At 33.3% G+C, this 26,041-nt stretch overlaps 5 protein-coding genes across 6 annotated transcripts; 3 read left to right on the top strand and 2 right to left on the bottom strand.

Annotated features, from left to right (window-relative positions):
* Positions 1-4,129: 4,129 nt before the first annotated feature.
* On the top strand, positions 4,130-7,736 carry LOC145560474 (MADS-box transcription factor 23-like). 2 transcript variants are annotated; one of them, XM_081621728.1, is made up of 7 exons: positions 4,130-4,387; positions 4,520-4,727; positions 5,723-5,863; positions 5,941-6,040; positions 6,705-6,746; positions 7,278-7,319; positions 7,403-7,736. In XM_081621728.1, exons 2-7 carry the CDS (start codon positions 4,546-4,548, stop codon positions 7,526-7,528), a joined length of 633 nt encoding a protein of 210 aa, XP_081477854.1. In that variant the 5' UTR covers positions 4,130-4,387; positions 4,520-4,545; the 3' UTR covers positions 7,529-7,736. The 2 variants fall into 2 exon arrangements, with proteins under 2 accessions (XP_081477854.1, XP_081477856.1); XM_081621730.1 differs by lacking the exon at positions 4,130-4,387 and having other exon boundaries at positions 4,471-4,727.
* Positions 7,737-8,742: 1,006 nt separating this feature from the next.
* Positions 8,743-12,796, top strand: LOC145560475 (guanosine nucleotide diphosphate dissociation inhibitor At5g09550-like). The gene is made up of 13 exons (XM_081621731.1): positions 8,743-8,829; positions 9,334-9,396; positions 9,677-9,760; positions 9,924-10,031; positions 10,112-10,284; positions 10,453-10,564; positions 10,987-11,067; positions 11,179-11,241; positions 11,363-11,464; positions 11,606-11,730; positions 12,046-12,256; positions 12,386-12,460; positions 12,568-12,796. The coding sequence occupies exons 1-13, from the start codon at positions 8,743-8,745 to the stop codon at positions 12,619-12,621; spliced, it is 1,338 nt and encodes a 445-aa protein (XP_081477857.1). The 3' UTR covers positions 12,622-12,796.
* A 678-nt stretch (positions 12,797-13,474) lies between these two features.
* On the top strand, positions 13,475-16,598 carry LOC145559169 (uncharacterized). The gene is made up of 4 exons (XM_081620597.1): positions 13,475-13,698; positions 15,620-15,791; positions 16,022-16,138; positions 16,266-16,598. Exons 1-4 carry the CDS (start codon positions 13,589-13,591, stop codon positions 16,401-16,403), a joined length of 537 nt encoding a protein of 178 aa, XP_081476723.1. The 5' UTR covers positions 13,475-13,588; the 3' UTR covers positions 16,404-16,598.
* Positions 16,599-16,942: 344 nt separating this feature from the next.
* On the bottom strand, positions 16,943-19,967 carry LOC145559168 (uncharacterized protein At4g38062-like). The gene has a single exon (XM_081620596.1). The coding sequence runs from the start codon at positions 19,931-19,933 to the stop codon at positions 16,943-16,945; it is 2,991 nt and encodes a 996-aa protein (XP_081476722.1). The 5' UTR covers positions 19,934-19,967.
* Positions 19,968-21,977: 2,010 nt separating this feature from the next.
* LOC145560476 (uncharacterized) lies at positions 21,978-25,718 on the bottom strand. Its single transcript, XM_081621732.1, has 6 exons — positions 25,336-25,718; positions 25,152-25,247; positions 24,036-24,076; positions 23,576-23,693; positions 23,076-23,156; positions 21,978-22,366 (listed from the first exon to the last, which is right to left on the bottom strand). The coding sequence occupies exons 1-6, from the start codon at positions 25,555-25,557 to the stop codon at positions 22,307-22,309; spliced, it is 618 nt and encodes a 205-aa protein (XP_081477858.1). The 5' UTR covers positions 25,558-25,718; the 3' UTR covers positions 21,978-22,306.
* Positions 25,719-26,041: the final 323 nt, after the last annotated feature.

Consider the following 26,041-nt stretch of genomic DNA (forward strand, 5'->3'; position numbering starts at 1 on the left):
AAAAATTACAGGGGTTTTCATCTTATTAGTTGAGGAAATGGTGGGTGAATAGGGGTAATATTGTCATTTTTTAATTTGATTGTTGTTTTTTATAAGTTAATAAAATTAATAAATTTAAGTGTTGTTTGGTACTGAACTACTGGTACTAGTTTAGTGGACTACTTCAGTGTTTATTGGTTTGGATATTAATAGGAGTATAGGAGTTATTTACATTTACGTTTTTTTCTCTAAAAGCAAAAATAAGCTCTAATGGATTATTAAAGTATTTTGTGTCCGGCGGGCCATATTATACAGTCCCTCGTACCGGTAAAGGCTACACATACAACTGTTGTATGTGATCCCTACATACCATCTTATTATATTGATCGAGTAAAAATTTGTGCTAATATTGTAGTTTTAGATAAACTCTAATGTGGGGTAATTAATATAAATTTTAGTAATACTCGTACATAAATTGACTACAATAAAGAATTACAAAAGATTAATGTAATGTACAAAGTACCTCATATTTTTCTCATCTTATATTCTAATCTTTGTAACACTTACTTTCAGTTTTCTTGAACTAAACTTATGCATCTTAAATTTATTTTCTTAAAATAAATGGAAATGAGGATAAGAGTTTGACTTGATTTCCTTTTCTAACCCAGTATCAAATCCATGGATAGTATCTCCTAGTTAAGAAACAAAATGAAAATTATAAGATTTATTAGTTAATATATATAGCGCTTCAGATAAAGGAATGAAAGTCTTTATGCTTTATAGGAAAAAGGAAAAAAAGGGGGGGGGGGGGGGGGGGGGGGTCATTTTATTAGTTATATTTTCAAGGAAAAAATCTATCAATTATGATAAAAGAATTTAAGCTAGTTTTCACCAATAATTACCTTTCTAATAAATACTTGATGTAATAAACTCACAATTTCTCATAAACCCTTTTACCACTTAAATTTAAAATCTCGTATCGATCTATAATAATTTATATTAACGAAACATTTATGTAAGATTGTCTAGAGAATTTTAAATTTGTTTTTGAGATCATGAATTAGTCCATTTCTTAAAGTAACAGATGTGGGTATAAATGTAAATTATTGTGGAGTAATAATTTTGTAGAGACCTTATTATTTCAATATGAATTTGTACATTACCCTTTTTAAAAAAAACTTGCCTTTTAGCGGATATGCATTAAACCCTAGAACTACCGTATCCGCTAGAAGATTCTAAAGTGGCAAGTCGTGTGCCCCTCTTTTTTCGAAGCTCTAGCGACCTTATTGAGGTCCCCGAGAAGCACCCACAATGTACTATGTATTGAAAATATAGAGAAAAATAAACGGGGCAAACATAAAAGAATGAAGAAAGTATAACGGTTGACCAATAGATCATGTAAATTTCGTATATTATTCTATTGTTCCCTTTCAACTTAAAGAATTCCACTATGCGAAGATTTTGCCGAAAAAGATATCTAGTCCATTAAACATAGCTATTTATCACTCATACTAGATACCAAGTTACAAAGTATTAGGAGTGTTATTTACCAACCCTATGGAATTATGGATATAGCTTCCTTCATCAGGAGATCTCGAGATCAATTCTTATCATTCGTCTTTGTAACTTTTTAAACACCAAAAAACTATTACCATGCCTAAACAAAGATGTCACTCTTTTAATAGAGTTAGTAATAATACTTAAATACTCTGTAGTATATTCGGATATAATGAGATATTGATTAATTGTTCTCTTATATGAACCTTTAGGTAACATTTTATTATTAGTTTGGGCTGTGTTAGGGTGAGAATCGATCCCAGGATCTCCTGAAATCGGGAGGGAAGCTCTAACCACTTGAGCTATCCATCACTCTCTTAACTGCCTAATTATTAAGTATTAGGTAACATTTTTTTTTTTTTTTTCCTTTTATTTGAGGCAAGTAAACATAATTTAATGTACAATAATTTACATGTGAATTATAGTGGACCAATATATATTAATATATAGGTGGGATAAGTATATTTATATACAATGGCGTGATTGATCATTGGTTTGAATAATTTAATCGTGCATTTAGATTGACAAAGACATTAGTTGAACCCTTTAATTCGAATACACGAGTTTAATTTTTTTATATAATCAACGAAGAAGTACGATCTATATGCATGATTGCAAATTGTTGTTGGCAGCTCTAAGGCCTCTAACTATATATCATGCCTATCTTATTGTCACATAACAAATATCTTCAAAGAGACAATTTCAATTATTTAACCGATGTGTTTTTTATTGTTTATATGATATCAATAAATTAGTACACTTTTTTAATTTGATCAGTAATCAACACGTTACAATTGATTATTGTGTATGAAATTAGATTAGGATTCTATATACTACCTCCGGTCCAAATTACTCACAATTTTAGAATATTTTATACGTAGTACTCACAAATAATACCCCAAAGTTGCGAGTAATTTGGACCGGAGGTAATATGAAAAAATTGAAAATAATCAAACTTAACTCAAAATTGAACGATGTAACATTGTACTATTGTACGGAGTAGTTTATAGCTAAAGAGTTGGAGAGGAGTTAATAATAAATCAAGATACAAATAAAGTGTTGGGGGACTTAGGGCCTGTTCTCATACGTTTATTTTCAGTTCAGTTCAGTTCCTAATTTCCTTCTCCTAAAAATATTCATTTCATTTCAGTTCAGCTCAGTTCAGCTGATTTCAGTTTATTAGAACATGCCCTTAGTCATGAGGCTGCTTGTTCGATCCCTCGCAATAACAATTGAAAAGGGATCGAAACCTAATCTACTCAGAACTGAGCCCCAAATCAAAATTACCTCAGAGGATGATCCGTTTGCGTTTGGGTCACCAAAAAAAAAAATGGAGAGTTTATAATAGAAGCTATAGGCTATTCTTACATTTGGACCGAAACCATCGGCCCAAAACTAATATCAGTGTAATTGGCCCAAATTAAGTACAGATAGATAGAAATACATAATCATGAACAAACTACAATGAAAGTACAAATATAAATTCATTATTCATGTTAGATTTTGTAAATCTATTTTTGGTACTCGTACTCGTATCAGTCGTATGACGTATTTAAAACCGTGGGGAACAAGAACAATCGAGGGTATATTGGTAATTTGGTATGGTATAGGTGGACTACAACGTGCCAATTTTTTGGAGGCTCTAAACATGCCCCATTTCATTGTACGGCTTTCATATCTTCTATCAACTGTTTATCAAAAGTTATAGATAGAGAAATTTGTAAGGTTGGTGGTAATCGAGTATGTTTGGATTATACTCCAAAAATAAAAAGGCCAATTATATGGTCAAAGTTGAACATACATGCAGTGATAAAAGTACTAAGTGGAGCAGCTAAAATAAACGAGGCAAGTATAAATACATGGCTAAATAATTGATTTGAATCTCGAACATTATAACTAGTAATAAGTGATTATATGAGTGTCACTTTTTTGGGTGATGATTATAGTGAAAATCATTTTATAAAATGATGATTTTTGTTTCAAATTTTCATACATAAAGTTGAAATCATAGCTAAAATACGTTTTTTTTTAACTTTAAACAAGCAACACACCGACACTTGTAGCAAGAAGGATGAACCAGCCGCATAATGTGTAATTTTATTCAACTGAGTTAACTAGAAAGAGAAACATCGATAGATCCTACACCAAGTAGTAGATTTAATGACCAAAACAATATACTCCCAATTAACCAACAACTTTTCATGGTATGTGGAACAAATCTAAAAATTTGGTACACAATAGTATGTAAAAATATAAAATTTATGAATTTAAAATTTTGATACACAATGGTATATAATGACTGAGAAGAAAAAATAAAAATTATGACAGAGTAGACCATAGATAAGAATCGACCCGTTGTTTGGACTCACTAATAGGTATTCTCTTTGTCATCTTTCCTCCCTTGACCCTTTTCTTCCTCCAGGTCACTAGTAGTATAATGACTCAACGATCGAGTCCAATGATACTGTGGCTCCATTAGATTGTTCAAGGGCCAATTAAAAACACAAATAGTTTTCTTTTTGCCCTAATAATCAGATCACTTTGCCCAATCCTTATCATATAATTATACCAATGTCATATTCATTGGCCCCATTATACCTTTTTGCTTTTGATTATGCTCCTCTCATATTTCTTCATTCCTTTCCTTCTAGGGTTACCTCTTCTTCTTGGTTTTCTTTTAAATATGGCAAGATCTAGATTTTGCAAAGTTAGCTACCTAGCTCAAAATAAATCTTTCAATTACTTTTCTATTCGAGTCTTTCGAAAACAACCTCAGCTCGTTCCTTTTATTACCGTGACTAAACACATTAACAATTTGTTATTACTGTTATTGTTATTGTTCTTTGTGGTGGTACTTAGCTTATCCTGAACGCAGTTTTTATGTACTATATCTTTTTCTTTTCTATTTCTTTTTTTTCAAACCCATTAATTAACTTAATTTTTTTCTTTTTCGTGTGTCTAATTATGAATTAATTAATCATAGGAGCCGTCGAGCCGATTAAAAAAAACATGGTGAGATCAAGAATACAGATCAAGAAGATAGAAAATATAGCAGCAAGGCAAGTAACATTTTCAAAGAGGAGAAAAGGTCTTATTAAGAAAGCTCAAGAACTTTCAACTCTTTGTGATGCTGAAATTGCTCTCATTGTCTTCTCTTCTTCTGACAAACTCTATGAATTCTCCACTTCAAGGTTTAATTTTTCTCTCTCTCTCCTATTTTTGTTTTTAACTTATTATTTTTTTTAAATTTTATGATTTGCATTTTCATCTATATTTTTGTCTGAAATTTAATTTCTTTATTTATATTCTTAATTAAAAATAAAATAAGAAAAAATCATGAAATGGAGTAGTTGAAGAGGAAATTAAAAGTTGAAAAAACTTTAGAGGAAAATCTGGGAAAAATCAGAATGTATGTAGTATGATGATTTGACCTAATGTGTATACAGTAGAAAATCTGGAAATGAAGCTAGCTAATCTAGGTTTATTTATTTATTTTTTAATTTAATAAGTCCGTACTAGCTACCCTATTGTTCTACAGTACAAAATCTAAGGTTGGATTTGAATCTTCACCTATTACAATTGATAAATTAAGGAGAGCAAAAAAAGAAAAGATTAGATTTTTTTTTTTTTTTTGTTTTTGATAACTATAATATTTATTATGTCTGTAAATATAATTTTTGATTAAAGATTAGTTCACTACTTCACTTCATCTTATTTTAGAAACTTATTTCTTGTTATTGAAGTCATATTAAACTATACCAAAAAGAATCATGTAACACTAGAAAAATTCAAACCCGGAAAGATTGATTTTGATCCAACCAAACCAAAACCGTCTAGGCTTTTTACAATATATCTTGAAAGATTTGATTAGACTATAATAATATTAATGCCTTGTTTAAGGTGAAGAAAGCAGAGCTAAATATGGATGAATATTTAAAAATAAGTTTAAATACTGTAAATCAAATAAGGTATGGTCAATTTAAGACCGGTTAATTAAAAAAAGTATAAATAAGATCAGATAAGTCAAAATTCAACGAAGATAACACTTTAAATCTTTGAACAGACCGAAGTAGTCAAAATGTGCACAACCATTTCTGTTTGTAGAAACATAATTGAATACAGTACTTGATACTGATTCTGGTGTATAGATGTAACTAACAATTTTAATCTTTGTTCTAAAAATAAGGGTGACTCGAGTTATTCAAAGGTATATGAGACACACAGAAAAACTTCCTGATGATGAGCAGCTTGATCCTTATCCTGTGTTTTTGGAGGATGATTGTGCTGTTGTAAGCAAGGAAGTTGAAGTCAAAAGGCAAGAATTAAGGTATTTCTTCCTATATTCTGCACTTAGTTTCATAGATCAACATTGCACATTCGCGATTAGCTTTTGTTTGATGACAGACAGTTGAAAGGAGAAGATCTAGAAGGGTTAGGTTTTGAAGAACTTGTTAAGCTTGAGAGACAAATTGAGAAAGCTTTTACTCGTGTTCGTCGAATGAAGGTTGGTAAGCTAGCTAGTGAATTTCTACCATAGTTATATATATATATATATATATATATTTTGATGTTTAGAGAGCCACAAGGACAGAGGTGAGAATCGATTTCAAGATCTCCTGAAAATTGAGAAGGAATCTCTAACCACTTTAGCTATATATTCCTCACTCTCACCATAGTTGCATATATATTAGTTTAGATACTTGTCACAACACATAATTTAAGATGATTAGTTGCTTTTTGAAGATTTTTAATTACATTATAAAATCTAACAATATTTAACACACTTAGGGCCCATTCTCATAGACTGAACTGAAAATAAACGTATGAGAACAGACCTTTAATATATATATACAATGACTTAGCTTGATTTTGTATGCTGCTAGTAGAACAATGAGGTTAAAGTTGATTATTTGTGACTTGTAAAGCCATAGATAAGAAAACAGACTTCTTGTCTTCTTGACTAATTGTTTGGTGTTGTTTTCTAAACACTTGAGCAATCACACATTTTTAATAAGTAGCTAATTAGTTCAAGTAACCGGACTAAAGAAAGGCCAAGAGTGTATTAATGCATTCTTTTCCGAATTATTACATTTTTTCCATACGCGTTTCATTGATAATCAGTGGTTGTTTTCTATTCACCTAAACCTTGTTTTTGTTATTGATTATAGGATGACAAGCTTCTGAGAATGGTCACAGATCTTAAACAAAAGGTGAACTCCTTTTTTCTTGAATTATACTTATACCTATTTTATTTAAGTACAAGTATTTTTAAGGCCTTGATTTGTTACAAATGCAAATGAATAAGATTATTAGAACTGTCTAAAAGAAGAAGATATTACATGTTCTTTGGACTGTGGTAGTTTTTTCTGTTGGAGTTGTGGCTAAGAGAAAATTGCATTTTATATGTGTTGGTGTATGTACTTGCAAAATTCTTATATGGCTGTATTATAACAAGCTAAGTCACCTACTTTGTTCAAAACTATGGATGTTGCATACCTAGGGGTAGGTAGGTAAGTTGCCCATGCTCCTATAGTTTTCATCCGGTACATATGCACCAATTACAATTAACACGGATTTTAACTTTTAACTCAGTCGAGTACATTTCCTTGTGATGGCTCATACAATAGTAGATTTTGGTAGTTACATAATCGCAGATTGTTGCTTATATTTTAATTAGTAGATTCTATTAAAAATGTGTGTTTAAGTGGGATATGTTTAAACTTTATTCTAAAAACCTCCAGGAAAACAAATTGATTGAGAACAACAAGGATTTGAATCAGAAGGTAATGTTGTGAATATGTTCAATTACTTTCAGTTAAAAATTTAATCATTTTGTCAAGGCTCATGTTAATATTAATATGTGCAGATTAAGAATGCCATTGAAGGCAAATCACATGCTTCGGGGCAACAATTAGCACTATTTCCTGAGCATAATCACATTCCGAATAATAGTGTTTCTTTTGACACTAATCTTAGACTAGGGTTTATTTAATACCCTTGAATTCAACACTTAATTATTTGCATTTTTTTTTAACCCCTTTAATTCAATAAAATAAGGTGAGGTGTATGTATATTTATACCAATAAAATTTGTTCTCTCTATTGTAAACTTCGACCATATTTTTTGTTTAGTTTACGTGTCAATTGTTTGCACTTTGTAGAAAGAGAGGACAACAATAATAATGCAAATGAGATTTGATCCTTGGTTTTGAGTTTGGACAACTAAACTTCAACCACAGGTGTGATTTGAAGTTGCATAATAAATTCTTAGATATAACATGTAAATCATGTAATAGTGATTAGGAGTACAGGACATTAGGACATACACAATCTTTCATATAGCATATTAGTATGGTCTCATTTTGAAACCTTGCATTGCACATTTGCATGACAGGAAGATATTTATTATGTAAATGTAACGACAATATACATTATAAATGGTACTTCCATCACAAGAATTTTTGCTAAAAAAGTTTTATTTTTCTTCATTTTTTTATTGTTTATTTTTTTTGGGTATAAATTTTATTGTTGTTATTTGTTGGATTAATTACTCATACATGTCAATCCGATATGAACCCTAAATCACAACGACTAGAGTTGAGATCCTTATCTATTACCTCCGTTACAGGTTATGTGCAACGATTTAACATAAAACAGAGAGGGAAAATATCTAATCGTTGCACATAACCTATAACGGAGGTAGTAATTTTTACTCCGTATATACTTTGTATCCATCTTCACAAATATAATTACTCTAGTATTTAACATCTATTATTACGACTAACAATTGATTTTATAATTACGTTTTGTCAAACATGACTACTAATCTACTACTATAGGTCCATAGTTTGGGGGGATCAGCCTCAAATTAGAGGTGGTAAATTTAAAAGATATTGAGTAAATAGGGTGGTAAAACGGCTGATTTGACGCCAAACATTCAAAGGGATATAGGTCATTTTTGGCATTTGAGAATTTTCCTCAACTTTTCATGATGTAACGCTTTTTTCGTTACACCCCGTTTTTCTTCTATTTTCCTACACCATTTCTTTCTTTGTTTTTTTTGGATTACATCAATTAATCCAAATTACTAATCCTTAATTCCTCAACAAGTCAACAACATAATTACAGTTTTAATCCTATCATTAATTGATTCTCTGAGTTTAATTAATAATTAATTGAAAGTGAGATAAAAGCTGAATTGGTAATCATGGATGAAGAGTACGATGTAATTGTTCTTGGTACTGGTCTTAAGGAATGCATCCTCAGTGGTCTTCTTTCCGTTGATGGCCTTAAAGTAATTCTCTATAACCTTTCAACTTCAATTTATCTTCGATGTTATTGTTGTCGTTATTATTTGTTAATGGACCAACTCAACCAAGACTCTATCATTATTATTGTCATTTTGATGTAATTGTTTCCTGGAGTTTTTTTTATTTGTAGTTTTACTGGGGTAATGATGTAAGTGGATTTGAAATTCTTAATGTACAATCATATTTTGTAAGGGCCTTATAATTTTAAAAGACAAAAAGGGGTATGATTTAGAGTATCCAACTTTATTAATGGCGGAACATTTTTAAGGGTATTGGAGTAATGTTAAAGTTAATATTGATTGACACAATTTTTTTATTTTTATTTTATTTTATTTTATTTTTAAATATCAATTTGTAAAGCTTAAAATTACCCTTTTTTGGATGAAAAATCATAATGTATATGATAAAACAATAGAAAAACTTTTACATAAGTTTAAATGAAATCATGAACATTTTAAAATTAAATTCTTTATTTGGACTTGAAACAGGTCTTACATATGGACAGGAATGACTATTATGGAGGAGCTTCAACTTCTCTCAATCTCAATCAGGTAAATTTCCCAATACACCTTAATAATATCCCCTAATCGCGTGATTATACATAATACACATATAACAGGTTGTACCATGTACATGTTACAATCTCACTCATTATTCGCTCATTTGTTCACATGGGGCTCCCTAAAATGATAAAATGAGTAAAAATTAGTTCTAGTTGTACCATTTATGAAGTCGAATGTAATGAAGTCAACATTTTCTTTACGAAATGCAAATTCCCTTTAACATTTATGTTTAGGCACCAATAATAATTCTTTACTGCTTCTGAAATAGCTTTGGAAGCGCTTTAGGGGTGATGACAAGCCTCCGGAAAGCTTAGGTCCAAGCAAAGAGTACAATGTTGACATGATACCTAAGGTACGTATGTACCATCATTTTAATTAAACACGTACGTACATCAATTTTAATCATCTAACCTAATAAAATTCTTCGTAACATGTAATAAACATGTAACATGTTCGTAATCTTTGCTACTTTGTATATGTTAAGTTATTTATTATCGCGCTCATTTTACATGTAGTTCATGATGGCGAATGAAGTATTGGTTCGTATACTCATCCACACCGATGTCACTAAATATCTTAATTTTAAGGCAGTGGATGGTAGCTTTGTGTACAACAAAGGCAAGGTACATTATACAAAATTTTTCCTGATGTTGTGTTACTTCATTAAAAATGTCGAAATTCTAACTTAAAATGGTTCTTGCAGATTTACAAGGTGCCTGCTACAGATGTTGAAGCTCTGAAGTCCCCTTTGATGGGGCTTTTCGAAAAGAGACGAGCTAGAAAGTTCTTTATTTATGTGCAAGATTATGAAGATAATGATCCTAAGTCTCACGAAGGGTTGGATTTGAACAAGATTACTGCAAGAGTTCTTATTTCGTAATATTTCATCCTTCACTTTGATTTTTGAATTCTGTTCTTTTGTCTATGAAAGCTGCGACTATTAGTCTAAGGAAATGTTAATTAATAGCTCTAATGTTAATAATATTGTTAATGAAAAAGCGCAAATAGCCATATTTGCCTAAATTTTTTCCTTGTTTGGTGTAGAAAATATGGGTTAGAGGATGATACAATTGATTTCATTGGTCATGCCTTGGCACTTTATCTGGATGATAGTTACTTGGATCAACCTGCCATAGATTTCGTGAAGAGAATGAAGGTGACACTCGTGCCCCTTTTCGAGCACTAATTTACTCATTTTGTATGTATGAACTCATTTCTCATGTATAAGCAACATAATCATGGATTTACATTTGCATAGAAAAACCTGTTCAGGTTGTCATTAAAAAGCTCATTCTGCTCATAGGAGCTTACTTCTTTCCCTAGCAAGGTTAATATGCATGTATAGTGTTTGTGTCATGCGCGTGTTCATCTGACTTTACACGGTCTAAGAACTGATGCTACCGTTAAAGAATTTGCTTGGTTATGCTGAATTTTGTATGCTATCTTATTAGATTTATTGGTGTTTATGCAATATGAATGTTTTGGATTTCTGTTTTCAGATACTTAATTGTAATGTTTCTGACTTTGAGTGACTAATGTGAATTTGCTGCTAATCATATTGGACTTTTGTTTTGAAAGTTATATGCAGAGTCTTTGGCTCGATTTCAAGGAGGATCTCCTTACATCTATCCACTGTATGGACTTGGAGAATTGCCTCAGGTAACTAAGCCTTTTTTTTTTTTTTTTTTTGTTTTTGTTTTCCTGCCATGATATTTTGTATGTTATTCTCCCACATGACACAGCTCTGATGTTCTCTGCTTTCCCTGACAGGGATTTGCTCGTTTAAGCGCAGTTTATGGTGGAACCTACATGCTCAACAAGCCAGATTGTTCGGTATCTATTGTGCTACAACATTTGTTCTTTGAGTAACATCATTTCGAGGAAAATTTGTGTGTATCTAGTCTGAATGAAAGATAATATACTGTATAGAGTGTGATATTCTTTTGGATGACAGGTAGTTTTTGATGATAGTGGGAAAGCAATTGGAGTATCCTCTGAAGGAGAAACTGCTAAATGCAAGAAAATTGTTTGTGATCCATCATATCTACCTGATAAGGCAAGCTCTCAAAATGAAACATATTGATGCCATTATGTTAATTTTCTTATTCAAGATAAAGTGCAAATATTCTGATCATTCTTAAGGGACATTTGATGAGACATATAATTTCGATACGTATTCTGTTTTTGGGTGTAACAGGCATGTAAGGTTGGAAGAGTAACGCGTGCTATATGTATAATGAGTCACCCAATCCCAGAAACCAAAGATTCACACTCAGTTCAGGTGATCCTGCCACAGAAGCAACTTGGTCGAAAATCAGACATGTATGTGAAATCTGAAATCATTTTGCTCATCAATTCAATTTCCTGTGTTGCAAAGGCAGTTTGTAGTACTTCTATATTGTGTACTATGACTATTATCTCATAGAGTTATGATATACGAGTAATTTCTACCCAAGTTCAAGTCACAACTAAAATGAGTGCCGATAATTAAGGCTCAATAAGTTCTAATAAGGAAAAACAAGTTTGTACAAGAGCTAATAAATTCAGACAACAGATTTTCAAGTGGAAAGAATGATGCCTAATTGTCCTGTGTAGATAAGTATATGACCATTCTAATATTAACTGGTATTTTTTCAGGTATGTATTCTGCTGCTCTTACACTCATAATGTTGCTGCTAGTGGGAAACACATTGCATTTGTTACAACTGAAGCTGAGACTGATAACCCAGAGGCTGAGCTAAAGCCTGGCATCGATCTTCTTGGACCGGTAGATGAGATATTTTTCGATACATATGATAGATATGAGCCTACAAACCAGCCTGAATCTGATAGCTGCTTCATATCTACTGTAAGTTCTAAACCTGACAGACAACCTGTATAATACTATAACAGCATTCTTAGCTTATTGTTTAGAGTAAGAGATTTTAATTTGTTATACGTAATTAAGCAGTGCATATACTGATTGAACTTCCTGCAGAGTTATGATGCAACAACACACTTCGAGTCTACTGTGAAGGATGTGACCGCGCTGTACAGCAAAATTACTGGAAAGGTGAATGTTCTACCAATTTCATTGTCATTGTTAACCACTGTCTGTGTTATTGTGTGTGCTCGCGCATTCGTTTGTTCTTTGTTCATGTGGTCTGTAACATGTCTCAGGAACTTGACCTCACTGTGGACCTCAATGCTGCAAGTGCTACTCCTGAAGAATGAGTGGTTTCTCAAGTAATATTGGCTATTTGTGGTGTTTAAAAGCTAGCATAAACTACTCAAAGATGGCTTAGCCTACCATTTTTTTTTCAATTGTCCTTCCTCCTTTTGCTAGATAAAGTGTATGTTAAATTATTTTTTGATGTATTTGTAAGACTTAAGTTTTGCTAAATTAATGTACTGCAACTTTATTATGTACTACATTTTTGTAACAAATTAGATCATACAAGCGAGTGCATGATATGCATCCCGTTTTCTAAATAACAATCGTCCAAAAAAAGTAACACTTAATTAAAAGTAGAAAAACATACTACCTCATCCTATGTGTTTCATGTTCTTTTGATCAAAATATTAATATAGCCTTTTATCACAAGTTCGTGCTCTTTTATTCATGTTAGTTTTTTCGAACTATTTGTGATTTTACTTTGAACTACAAGTTATTTTGGAGAGCATAATATGCATCATTCTTTCAAGTGTAAGATTTAACTGTTGTTCTCAATTATAAAAATTAACATCATAAAGTTGTTACGTGAATATTTTCCAAGTAATTTTTACTTAAACATAGCTCATGTTAAAATTTGGGAGTGAATGGTAGATTAAGTGGTAAGAGCTTTATTCCCAATTTTACGAAATCTTAAAATTAATTCTCATCACCAATCGCCCTTGTACTTCTCTACACACCCAATAAATAAAAAAACATGACCGATTTTCCAATTATCTCTATTTTTTATGGGATCTTAATTTCGCAATTAGAAATAATTATCCACGTTTTATATGGAGTATACAATTAAAAATTTTGATCATACGAGATAACTAAACCCTAAAAAATCCATAACCAATAAAGCCGAAAAGTCATTTACCAAACATTTATCTATCCGATTTTAACATTTGACGACCTACCATTTTGGAGGTTGAGCGTAGGAAGTAAGCCCAGAAAATTGGGGAAGAAGAGAGAGAATCAGAGATAGCCATGGGAGATGAAAGGGTCAAAACAGAAGTTCTGCAAACCATTAATTTGTTCCAAGTTCTTCCTAAATTGGTTGTCTTTGATCTCGATTATACTATCTGGCCTTTCTACTGGTATACTTTCTTCACTTTTTTTGTTTTGTAACTTGTTTATCTTTTGAGTTTCATTGTATAATCAAATTATGAGATTACAAATAACTCAAATTTAGGATTTTGCTTTATAATTTCTCATTTTTAGTTATAATTCTTTCTCTTTGCATTGATTCCCTCAATTTATTTTTAATTTGAGTTCTTATCATCAGATTATTGGAAATCTTGGGAATGTTGGTGAAATCTTGCAAATTGTTAATTTCCCGACAATCTAATATTAGTGCTTCAATTTTTTTCAATTTTTATTTTTTTCATATGTTTGCTTCATTTTAGAGAAATATAATCAGAGAAGTTGAATGTTATTCTGATAGGAAAGTGATGAACTTCTTGTATCATAAAAAGATGGGTCAAAATTGAATAGAACCGTGCACGAAGTCAGAATGGTGCAACTATTTCTAAACGGATTTAGTATATGTATTAAAATTAGCATATTGGAGTGTGACCTAGCCTAGGCTAATGTTCTCGTTGCTAATGGCACTTTGATACATCTAACTCCTAAAATTAGGCTGTTCACCCCTAAGACCCTAATCTAAGTATATACATGAAGTACTTGGTGACCCTTTGTTTATAATCCTCCATGACAACTTTACAACTTAATGTTCCTAGGATGCAAACCCTTCAAATTAAGGAATGCTAAAACTGATCGCTTGTAAACTTATTTTGGTTGAAAACGGAATATAGGAAAGTTATTGTGGAGTTGTAGGTCGATTGGTTCATGTGACTAGTTAGTGGTTCTATGTGGTTCGTGTCTAAAGTGTTCATAACAGTTGTTTCAAGTGACCAAATGGAAGAGCACATCTAATTTTTGACATAAGATTTTTTTTTTTTTTTTTTTTTTGGTGCTTAAAGAGCCACAAGGGTGGGGGTGAGAATCGATCCCAGGATCTCCTGGAATCAGGAGGGAAGCTCTAACCACTTGAGCTATCCCTCACTCTCGTGACATAAGAATCTTTGGTGTGAATTTTATTTTGTTCACCCCCTTGTTGGGAAATTTGGAAAGAGGGGGGGGGGGGGGGGGAGTTGGGGCGGGAGCGTAGAGTGTGAAAGTTTTCTGTAGTTAGCAATGAAAAAGGTAAGGGATAACCTAGCTTTCGAATCATGATGTGACAATGATGTATCCAGCAGCTAAGGTTTGTATTCTCCATTGGCTTCTCAATACATTGTTTCCTAGTGGGTGGCACTAACAGACAGAAGGAAAGAGAGCTTGGGGAAAGGGGGACAAATAAATAGCATTCTCCATTTCTTTTGACTACAAAGAATCTAATATTGAAGATAGTTTTGGTAGGGCAATTGGCAACTTGGAATTCAATAAGCTATAAATTGTTTCTTTCCTGGTTTGGAGGGTTCTCTTACTATCAAGTAATTGCTTGATTTGTATTTTCGCCTTGTATGGTATTGGTTAAACCTTAATTCTAGAAATATTTGCAAGGCATTTTTCTGTCCTAATTTTTGTATCTTGGTTTGTTTCCAACTTTGATATTTGATATGTATAATATAAGTAACTATATTCAAGAATGAAAGATAGCCAGTGTGCAAATTTTTTCATTTTTGTGCTTTAGAAAACATATCTCACTAAGACACTAAGTAATTAATACGAAGTATTTCAGTGAGGCGTTATTTTTCTTTGCATAATGCCCTTCTGCTTCTCTTTTGGACCTGTATTTACTTTGTTCTTCTCATTTTAGCATTCTATTTCTCATATCAGATCAGAATAGCACAGCATATACAGGGTTTTTTTTTACCTGGGGTGGAGGATAAAGATCACTATGTATCGGATCTAAATGTCTTCTAATGTCCTACTTTTGTGATTATGTGCATGCTCGGTGTTGAAAATTTTAAAATTAGATAGACATTTAGTAATTTTTTTGTCTGATTTTTATCACAGTGAATGCCGCTCCAAAAGAGAAATGCCATCGTTGTATCCTCATGTAAAAGGTATATTGTATGCTCTGAAGGACAAGGGTATTGATGTTGCTATAGCTTCTAGATCACCAACTCCTGACATAGCCAAGACATTTCTTGACAAGTTAGGCATCCAGTCAATGTTTGTTGCTCAGGTGAGAGTGAAATAATATTTTGTCCAATTCCGTCTTCAATACTGGTATTATGTTTTCCTCAAAAAAAAAAAAAAAAAAAAAAAAAAAAAAAAAAAAAAAAAAAAAAAAAAAAAAAAAAAAAACTGGTATTATGTTCATTGCATAGTTGTCTGATTAAATGGTCAAAGATAAATTACTAGGAGAATATGTGCTCTTTCTCACAATAATAGTTTTCTCCTCTGTTAACCTAGGAAATTTTTTCCAGTTGGACACACAAGACGGAACACTTTCAGAGAATTCATAGGAGGACAAGGATCCCCTACACTGACATGCTTTTCTTTGATGATGAAGATAGGAACATTAAAGCGGTAAAGTTTTTGCCTCATCTCATTCTTTTACTCACTTCTTTGTACATTATATGATCAAATTTCTTAAGTAATTGAGGTTTGTTTATGTTCCCTATCCTCATATCAATTAGTTTATTGTTAAATCCAGATAAATAATATGGGTGCGACAAGCATATTGGTTGATAGTGGGGTTAATCAGCAAGCATTTCGACAAGGTTTGGTGGAGTTTTCTCAAAAATCTAAGGCATCTGATAAAGCAGGGTTGTCTGGAAAGAACAAGAAGTGACATTGTCTGTTCTTAGTGAGATAAATCCAACCCTCAGATTTAATAGAAGGGCGATAGGAGAACTGGAGTTGTCATTTTGTATCAACTTACAGCGTTGACATCTTGACGATATTGATTTGTGACTTGATATTGCTATGAAGTACTGGTATTATTTTTTTTGTTACAGAGGAATGCAATTATATTGATTTGTGACTTGATATTGCTATGAAGTACTGGTACTATACTGCAAAGTCCGCTACTATGTGTAAAACGTGAGCAATGATTTCCAATGGATAGAGCGTTTGTGACAAAGCCTTGCTATTTTTCCAGAGCTCTTGTAGTTGTTTATGTTGTGGCTTGTTTAACCACTAGCAAATTTGATTAAGCGACAAGTACAGATGCATTCATTTAATTGTAAAATTCTCGTTCAAATATTGATACAAGTGAAAAACATGCTCTTGTTACCATTAAGTGCTGACAACAACTATCCAGTAACTTGTTATACAGATAAGGCATTGAAAGAATGACTTAAAAATTTTGTATCAGAAGCTAGTAAGCTACTAATGGTTAATCTCACGTAGTGGTGATCTATCACGGGTTGCTTCGACTTCCTTCTTCATTTCTATAAGCACAGGGTCAGAAATTCTATTTGATATTGCATCAAGGTCATCAACTGATGTCAAAATATCATCCAAATCAGAAGTCTGCAACAATTTTCTCAACATTCCCTCAAGCTTTACATCTTCTGAACAAAAATGGCCAACTTGCTCACAGATTTCTTCAGAGTACATGAGCAGGTTATCCCTTTCAGAAGACAGCCTTTTGATGCTAGTTGTAGCAACCTCTTTCTCTTGTTTGAGTTCTTCCATGAGTTCTTTCCACTTATCCTGTTCCTCCTTTAACTTGTTTGACAATTTCTCGGTGTCCAGCTTCTTAAACTCTAACTGAGCTTCAAGCTCTTTAGCTGATTGTTTTGAGTGAAGTAAAGACTCCTCTTGAAGCAAAATCCTTCCATGCAGAGTACTGACCTCGTTTTTCAGTCCTTCAATTGCATCATTCTTCATTTTCACTTCAGTCTTCACGTGGGATTCAGACTTCTGTAAAGCATCTTGAAGTGCAACAATCTTAACCACGTTTTCTATACCTTGTGAGAAGGTATAGAGAACCAATTCCATGAAATCCTGTTGTAAAGATGAAGCAAAACTCTGGATACACCTTAACTGCTCATCCTTTTCTTCTGTGATGGTCCTACACAATTCTTTCTTTTCAAGTTCATACTCGTTTTTTGCTTGTAGCCTGGCAGATTCAGCTGCTATTGATTCCCTTTTCACGGATTGTTCCTCCAATGCTTCAATCTCTTTTTGAAGGTATTTAACTGCAGCATCCCTTTCTGCTGTGATGGTCTTACTCAGCTCTTCCTTTTCAAGTTTGTACTTGTACTCTGCTTCTAGCCTGGCAGATTTAGCTGCTTCTGATTCCTTTCTCATGGATTGTTCTTCCACTGCTTCTATCTCTTTTTGAAGGCTTTCAACTATGGCATCCCTTTCTTTTATGATTTTGACATAGTGCTCGCCTTTCTTGTAAGCTTCTACCACCTCCAATTTCATTGCCTCTGTAGCTGCTTCTTTTTGCATCAACTTTTGATCAAGAGAATCAATATTTTGCTGGAGATCCATAATTTTCTGCTCTTCTTCTTTCAATTTGCTTTGCAAAGCACTGTTCTCTTTTTTAAGACATTGTTCTGTCTCAACTTTTTCAAGAAGGGACTTCTCCATTTGCTTAAAGGCCTCCTGGCTTTGTTCAAGGCAAGTTCTAAAGCTTTCTGCTTTAGATTTCCATAATTGCAGTTCCATCTCTGTTTGTGTAGCCTCACTTATCTTTGCTGCCAATTCAGAATTCGACTTTTCTAGAGCAGTGGAAAGATTTTTGAGAGAAACCTCCATCTGAATAACTTGTTCTTTCAAGTGCAGTTGGCAGTTTGATGACTCTTCAAGCATCTTTTTGTGCTCTGCAAGAGTGCATTCCAAAAAGTTACTACGCTTTTCCAATAGCTTTATTGATTCCAACTTTTCAGCCATCATTGCAATCTCCTGATGCGCCTGTGCCCCATGAGCTTGGGCTTCCACAGGAGAGCGATCTCCCATCTCTAAACGCTGAGCAGAAACTGCAATCTTTTCTCCTTTTTCTTTGTTGAATGCTTTAATCTGATACTCTGACTTGAAGAGCTTTGAGTAAGCATCAGAAAGTTCTGACTTCATCATCAAGAGCAGAATGGATGTTTCTTCACCTGAAACCTCCATTGCAGAGTGACAATCATCTAATTGCATCTTCAGTTGCTCTAACTGTTCACCTTGCCTCTTTAACTCAAATTCATAACATTTTGTATCTTCGATCAGCTTCTCCATTTTGGATGTCCATTCAGCTTCTTTTTCCTTCAAAGCCAAAGAACAATTGCCGTGCACCTGCTCCAACTCTTTCAGCTTGTTGCGAATCTTATTGAGAGATGGGTCCACTTTTCTCTTGTTAATTTGAGCTTCCCTTAGCTCTTTCAAAGATCCAAGGAGCTCCTTGTTCTCTTGCTCAAGGTGAGTAGTCCTGTACTCCATCTCCTTCAATAGTATCTCTTTTGTCCCAAGAGAGTTCCTCAAAACTGCTATATCTTCATCACGTTTTGTGCTGAGGCTTTCAAACTTTTCTTTTACATCCTCATACTCTGATAAAACATTTTCAAAGCGCTGTTTTGATTCTGACAATTGAACGTCCAATGCCTTCCTTCGGCTTTCTTCATGTGCCAGAGCTTGATTGCACATCTTTAGACGGGTTTCAAGGCTTTCGGTGATTCTAATTTGAGAATCCAATTTGAACTGCAATGCTGTCATCTCATCCAACATATTCGATTTTTCAGATGCCCATTCCTTCTTGCTGGACTGGAACAGGTCTTGAAGCCGCTTGTGAGCTTCTTCAAGATGTTGGAACTGCTCTTTCTTCCATTTCAGTTGATCTTGGACACTCATGCTTTGCTCCTCCAATTTCGATATAACTTCCTCTCGGTGCATCAATTCTCTTCCTGCTTTGGCTTTTTCTTCTGCTTGAGAAAGCTTCCGCTGTGATTCTGATAGAAGGGCTTTCAAACCTTCATTCTCTTTACTGCAAGCACAAAGCTTCTTCTCCAATTCATCACTTCTTCCTGTTGCTTCCTCTAAAGCTGACACCAATTTTCTGTTTTCCCCTTCCAACTTCTGCACTTTCTCACCAGAATCCATCCGAATCTTATCATTCACAGAACTGATTTGCTTAAGTGATGATTCCACTTCACTCAATTTGGATTTGACCTCTCCATAAAGCTGTCTCAATTCGGCCAACTCCTCTGATTTTTCATTCAGTTCCTTTGCCTGCTTATCAATCTGCAACTTAGCTTCTTGACTTTTCGCTTGTTGGTCTGAGTGAGCTCTCCTTAGACTCTCAGCAAGTTCAGCTTTGACTCGATATTCTTCCTTCAGCCTCTCTAATTCTGCTTTTGATTCTTCCAATTCCTTGTACACTCCATCCATTTTGCTTTGATTAAATTGAACTGCTCCAATTATTGCTTCAGTAATGTACTAATGTTGATGATTTTTCATTAACCTGAGTCGATGAACAAATAACCACATTATATGTATGGCAAAGTAAAAGAGAAGGATATCATTTTAAAAAAACAACTAATGAGCTGCTGCTTGACAAGAGAGTACTGAATCAAGATTTCATAGACAAGCAAAGAAGCTCTTGCAAGGCAAATCAGCAGTACAACAAAAAAAATCAGAAACTGTTTTTGCTAGCATGTATGTGCGAGCATTTGTGTGTGACTTGCAGAAATGCACTCACAAACACAAAAGGAACGAAGAAAGAAATCGAAGAAATTATAAAGATTTAACAACACGAGGTAAATGAGCCTCATCTCAGTATTTGAAACTTGTATAAACTAAAACCGTTTGAAACTTGTATGCAAAGTAGGATATCTTAGAGAAACAAACTGTTAAACTCAATGTTCAGCTCAAATAGGCAGGTTTCCAAGAAAACTGAAAAATACAAACATACAACTACAATTCGCCCGTAGTGGTAAATCTTTGGGTATTACTCCGTATTTAGAACCTCAAATCAAATCCCGTCTATAGTATTATCGCATTAGGTGCCAGTACAATTGCTATAAATCTTGTGTTTCTATCCCTCATATAAATTTTTCAATTGGTCAAACATTATACTGTATAACATGTAGAATCATTCACTTCGAATAAAAATTATAAATAAATAAAAATTGGCTAATCTAATATTTCTTTAATTATGTGCACTACAAAGTACTAAGCTTTCAAAGATTTCACCATTAACAGGTCATCCATCATTCATCTTCATAAAAATCCACCATCAATTTCGGAATTTCCCACATTTTTATGAAAAAATAAAAATAAAAAATCAAAAAACCCCTTACCCTTTTATTAACCCCCCAAATTAAAAACCCTAGAGTTAATCATCATAATAGAAATTTGTGACCTTTAGAAATCATTTATAAACAACAATCCAAAACAAGAATTTACGGAGTACTAATTATAAAGCACAAAGCTAAGATAAAATGCAAGAATAAATTAAACTAAAATAAATAAACATAGACATACTACAGAAGATTAGGGTTTTTTCGTGAGTGTAATTACAGAAAAATTAAAAGAAAAATGCAAGAGAGCGGAAGAGAACCTGGGAGGAGCAATGCGTAGTGGTGAATCTGGGTGAACAAAGAGAGATTTGAGTTTGAGGAGAGAGAGATAGAGAGAGAGCGGGAGTGTTTGGTTTAAATTTTGAGTACGGCTATAACTTCTTTATTGTACTCTGTATTTTTTTTTTTTAAAAAGTAGTATTTTTTTTTTATTCAAATGAGGAAAGTACAAAAAAAGTAGTAAGAGAAAGAAGAAATTTTTTGGAAGAAGACCTATATGAGGAACTTTTTTAATATTCCGTTTTGAAAAAACGTCAATAATACTGTTTAGGGGGAAATTAGGGATCTTATTTATTTAAGGTGAGGGTCGAACCCCTCTCATTGATTCTCTAATTACAATAGGCATATTTAGCTCATTATATTATAGGATAAGTTGTTAAATCTTGAGTGAAATTATGTTACTAATTTGTATCATCATACTACTAAAATTAAGGTTGGCCAAGTGATTAGAACTTAGAGGCCCTCCTTCCACCCTCGTGTCTAAGGGATTTTTTGCTAATGTAATTGCTAGACACAGTGGTTTATTAGTTTATTACTACTGTACATGTTTTAAATGAACACACCCATTTCTTTGGAAAGATGAGGCATGCCTTCATCAAATGAAGATCACCATAAATTGTCATGTCTGATGAGATGAGATAGAATAGCTGAGGCTCATAAGCTCATTGTTTTGGCCACAAAGGCAAGAAAAGGCCTGTAAGGCTGTAACTACTTTTATTTGGTTGTCCAAAACAAATAGCACCCTGGCTGACTATGATGGAAATTACTCCGTATCAAAATAAACCTGAGATAACATAGACAGATAAACTGGCCAAAAATTCATCAGTATGGCACGAAAATGCATACTCAAGCGGGAAAAAAAAAACCGTTGTTATTCAATTTTAGCAAGTACTCCATACTACATACATTGGTTACAGATTCTTTCAAACACAGCTACACTCTCTATCCACAAAAAATTCGAGAACGGAAAAAAATGATTACAACTATATAAAGCCACAAAAACAAAAACAAAAACAAAAACAAAAACAAAAAAGATTTTACTAAGTGCTAAAGCATCAAGACTTGTCTTCCTGTACAATTGTTTCGATCAAATTGTCAGTTACAAGGCTTGTCTTCCTCAATATTCTAGAGAAAATCCAGAATTCCACAAGGAACTGTGACAAACCAACATATGAATTCTCTTTCAAACGTGTTCTTCTTCAATTAACAAAGCTTCAAGTTCCTGCCGCTTCTTCTCCAACTCCTGCAACGGGACAAAAGTTAATATAACAGACCTAACAATGTCAAGATTCTCACTCAACAATTTTTTCTAGGGACTAAAATCAAATTGAAAGAAAATAAACTCATCTCAGAATCCAAGAAAAAGGAAGTAGATAGATAGATATGAAAAAATGACTAGAGTACTACTAGTCAACAAGGAGACCACTTTACTTCTAGTAGAAATTTAAGAGCCCATCAATCCTGGCACATCAGCTGTAAACTCTCATCTGCTATTCTCAATGAAGCATCCTTGGAGATATTATTGAGCAAGGGACTCGATGTGTTGCAAGACATCTCTCCATCTAGCATAAGTCTTAGGCAATTCAGTGCTCACTGCTAGTCGTAATTCTATGAACAACCTTAGATTTTTGTTTTCCATTCTCAAGCTTTGCACGGAATTGATGCACTCACGGAATTGATGCACTTCCCATTATGAAGGACAAAAAATGGATGGATTTTAATTAATTGGCATGACTAATGAAGTAGTTGGTTTTGGTTAGCTATTTTAATCTAGTAGCTACATCAGATTAAGTACAGTTTTCACAAACAAGGAGCCATGGAATATAGCAAAATAGAGAAGCAAAACCTAAGTTAATCATAATAAAAACCTTCATCTGAAGCAACCAATCCAATTAACCATATAAATCAGAATTAAAAAAAAAAAAAAAACTAGACAGCAGACACTTAAATACCTGTAGATCCTTAACTGCTTGATCCCTTGAAATTTCTTTCTGTTCTAGGGAACGCTTCAAAATACCTATGCAAAGGATTCCCTGAAATATTGTTGATTTGAAGCAACATGAAATAAATTGTCATTGAGCATTCCTTGAATAAACAAAACCTGTGTATATAAATCTAGCAGTGGATTAGCTCAAGTTTCTCATCATGCACTATTTGTAAAATTTTAAAATCTAAAGAGTCTAAATTCTGTCAGCATTACTATAATGAAGTCTCTCATCAACATATATATCAAATTAATTGCCTTGAGGATTACACTTTTAGATAATAATTGTTTCATTCAAGTATATAAACAATCTTGTGAACACTGAGCCCATTGAACCCATTAAGTTATTCATGTATGTCACAAAAACATACGAGCACAATATCCTCCAGACGTATGGACATACTTTACAAAGCAATTTTACATAATGAAAAGAGGGGGGGAAAAAAACTGTTCAGCTCATCCTCTTACCGATACAAGATAAACAGCACCGCATGAAAGCAGCAGATAGCTTGCTATACTCTGAAGAAGAACTATATCACGTTGCTTGCCAATAAAGTCAGAGAATGCCCTAGTCATAACAGCAACACTACACAAAACAATCAATGAGGCCATGGATGTAAGTTCATATTCATTGTTACCTGTAAATGATGCATTAAAACAACTTCTAGTGTGCCTACATCAGCATTTCAGTAAAGTGACATGGACAGTGGTAGCTTCCAGAAATTAAAAAGGCTTTCTGACACCAGAAAAATGAAGCTTGAATTACTACGATTACTTAGTCATAGCTTATACTCTAACAAATAAATCGCTTTCATGCTGTCTTGTATTCATAGTTCTTGTCAATCTTAATTTTATGAAAACAAAATGCTAAATTTTCTATAAGTTTGATGAGGATGAATTCAATAGTCTTGGGTGTTAGTATACATACAAGATTTGTAGCATGCTTCTGCCAGGCCAATACTCCAACACCTGCAGCATAACATGATAACACCAGAAATTAGCTTCCAAGTCTAAACAAACACACAAAGCAAGTACGAGATTAAATATATGACAACTGTAGACAACCAAGACAGCCATTTAAGTATGGAAAACATGAATAGGACAAATTAATTAAGGAAACAACAACCTATCTTGCTAGTGGATTGCACAACATACAAATTGACTGCTGACTGGCTGAATGCCGACCACTGCAGCAAAATCATTCATATATACTTATATATTTGGAGAGCAGGAAAGGAAAGGAGAGAGAATGGAAAGTAGAACACTTGTCATGACAAAATGACAATGTAATTATGGAATTAAGGCAGGAAAGGAAAGGAGAGAGAATGGAAAGTACATGCTACAGAGTACTTTGTACTACGTATTACTTATTGAACAATATCTATGATAGAAATATGCACAAACAGTACGCTATAAAATAGCATGCTAGTACCTTAGTACCTCCATTAAATTTATTTTATGGTATTAGAAATTTAGCTTGCAATATCTCCATTAAATTTCTATTGAAGCTCCAACAAGACAATAACGATCTAATATACCTCCAAGCTCCAACAAGACAATAACGATCTAATATACCTCCAAGCTCCCACAAGACAATAACATCTTGCTCCTAGCATCATAAAAAATGCATAACATAATTACATAAATACCCAACATTTGTATTGTACCTAGCTTGGTCAATTATTTTATTATATACAACCATAATTGTTCGAATAATTACATAATAAGGTTATGTCTTTCAGAAGCCTAAGTATTAAACCGTACAAGTGTCTGATGCACTTATACTACCAAGCATTACAATATTACATTGAGCTCAATACTCATCAATCCACAACTCAAAAGCCTTATTCTTACAAGTATTACATTGAGGATTGAGCTCAATACTCACTAATCTGAAACCCGGAAACTTAATCATAATTCATAAAGGAGTAATAAGATGAGCTCAATACTCGATCATAATTGAAACAATTCAATAAAGCAATCAAAAATCCACTAAAACAAAGAAATTCATCCAACTAGAATCCAATAAAAACAGAAATCATACCTTCCAGAATTTGAAGATGAAACTCCACTCAGTCTCAGCCAAAACCACCAAAATCGCTAGCACAACCGCATAACATCGAAAAATCCCATCAAAAACCTAAATAAAATTGAAATCATATCAAAAACCCTAAATCAACCAACAATTACACCAACAAAATCGACAAATAAAAAGCATAATTAAATACATCAGCTCCATGCTTGAAGGATCGAACAGCAGAAAGAATATTGACGGCAATACAAAGAATAGCAGATATTGCGGTGATGAGGCTAAAACATCTACAAACGATCAAAAATGGCGCATTTCTGCGCCTCAAAGGTGCGTCGGAATTCGAGCTCGTGGTACGAGGCGGTGGCGCGGAAGGTGAGGCAGGGGCCGATTGCGAGGTTTCACCGCCATTTTTCTTCATTTTCTCTCTCCTCTTAATTTTCTTTCTATTTTCGGTAAGTTTTTTTCAAGTTATGTGTGTTCATATTGGCTGATTTGGGATATTCGTTTCTTCATCATTCTTTCAACAGGAAAAAAAGGTGGGAAATCTAATGATTATGGACCGTTCGTTTTCTTCATATTTTGATGTATGGTTGATTGGTGGGTGGTCTTAAATAATGCCCACTAAATAAAAAATAAAAAAAAAGTGTAGAGAAGTAAGAGAACCACGAACCTATTTGGGACTATTGGGAGGGTAAATGAGTCCAATTTCACCAAATTCGACCTGATCCAATCTGTTTTGAAAGTGCTTTCGAAAACAAAAACAAAAACAAAAACAAAAAAAAAACTGTTTCTATAGTAACTTGATTTAGATTTTTAATTTATGCAGAGTATGTGCATAACAATTTAGTATAATTCAACCCCAAATAAGAATCCAACCTAATTAGGGATGTCAGTGGGGCGGG

The sequence above is a fragment of the Chenopodium album genome, chromosome 9 (assembly GCF_948465745.1).
Source record: "Chenopodium album chromosome 9, dcCheAlbu1.1, whole genome shotgun sequence".
In the NCBI taxonomy this organism is placed as follows: Eukaryota; Viridiplantae; Streptophyta; class Magnoliopsida; order Caryophyllales; family Amaranthaceae; genus Chenopodium; species Chenopodium album.

What these genes read in the sequence shown, in the direction of transcription:
- LOC145560476 (XM_081621732.1), bottom strand. Translation starts at nt 25,557, where the DNA reads ATGAAGAAAAATGGCGGTGAAACCTCGCAATCGGCCCCTGCCTCACCT. An exon ending in CCTTCAAGCATGGAGCTGAT is followed by an intron (nt 25,248 to 25,335) that starts GTATTTAATTAT and finishes AATTTTATTTAG; the next exon opens with GTTTTTGATGGGATTTTTCG. An exon ending in GTGCTGTTTATCTTGTATCG is followed by an intron (nt 23,157 to 23,575) that starts GTAAGAGGATGA and finishes ACAATATTTCAG; the next exon opens with GGAATCCTTTGCATAGGTAT.
- LOC145559168 (XM_081620596.1), bottom strand. Translation starts at nt 19,933, where the DNA reads ATGGATGGAGTGTACAAGGAATTGGAAGAATCAAAAGCAGAATTAGAG.
- LOC145560475 (XM_081621731.1), top strand. Translation starts at nt 8,743, where the DNA reads ATGGATGAAGAGTACGATGTAATTGTTCTTGGTACTGGTCTTAAGGAA. An exon ending in CTTCTCTCAATCTCAATCAG is followed by an intron (nt 9,397 to 9,676) that starts GTAAATTTCCCA and finishes CTTCTGAAATAG; the next exon opens with CTTTGGAAGCGCTTTAGGGG. An exon ending in ACTGCAAGAGTTCTTATTTC is followed by an intron (nt 10,285 to 10,452) that starts GTAATATTTCAT and finishes TGTTTGGTGTAG; the next exon opens with AAAATATGGGTTAGAGGATG.
- LOC145560474 (XM_081621728.1), top strand. Translation starts at nt 4,546, where the DNA reads ATGGTGAGATCAAGAATACAGATCAAGAAGATAGAAAATATAGCAGCA. An exon ending in CTCGTGTTCGTCGAATGAAG is followed by an intron (nt 6,041 to 6,704) that starts GTTGGTAAGCTA and finishes TATTGATTATAG; the next exon opens with GATGACAAGCTTCTGAGAAT. An exon ending in TCACAGATCTTAAACAAAAG is followed by an intron (nt 6,747 to 7,277) that starts GTGAACTCCTTT and finishes AAAAACCTCCAG; the next exon opens with GAAAACAAATTGATTGAGAA.
- LOC145559169 (XM_081620597.1), top strand. Translation starts at nt 13,589, where the DNA reads ATGGGAGATGAAAGGGTCAAAACAGAAGTTCTGCAAACCATTAATTTG. An exon ending in AGTCAATGTTTGTTGCTCAG is followed by an intron (nt 15,792 to 16,021) that starts GTGAGAGTGAAA and finishes CTGTTAACCTAG; the next exon opens with GAAATTTTTTCCAGTTGGAC. An exon ending in AAGATAGGAACATTAAAGCG is followed by an intron (nt 16,139 to 16,265) that starts GTAAAGTTTTTG and finishes TGTTAAATCCAG; the next exon opens with ATAAATAATATGGGTGCGAC.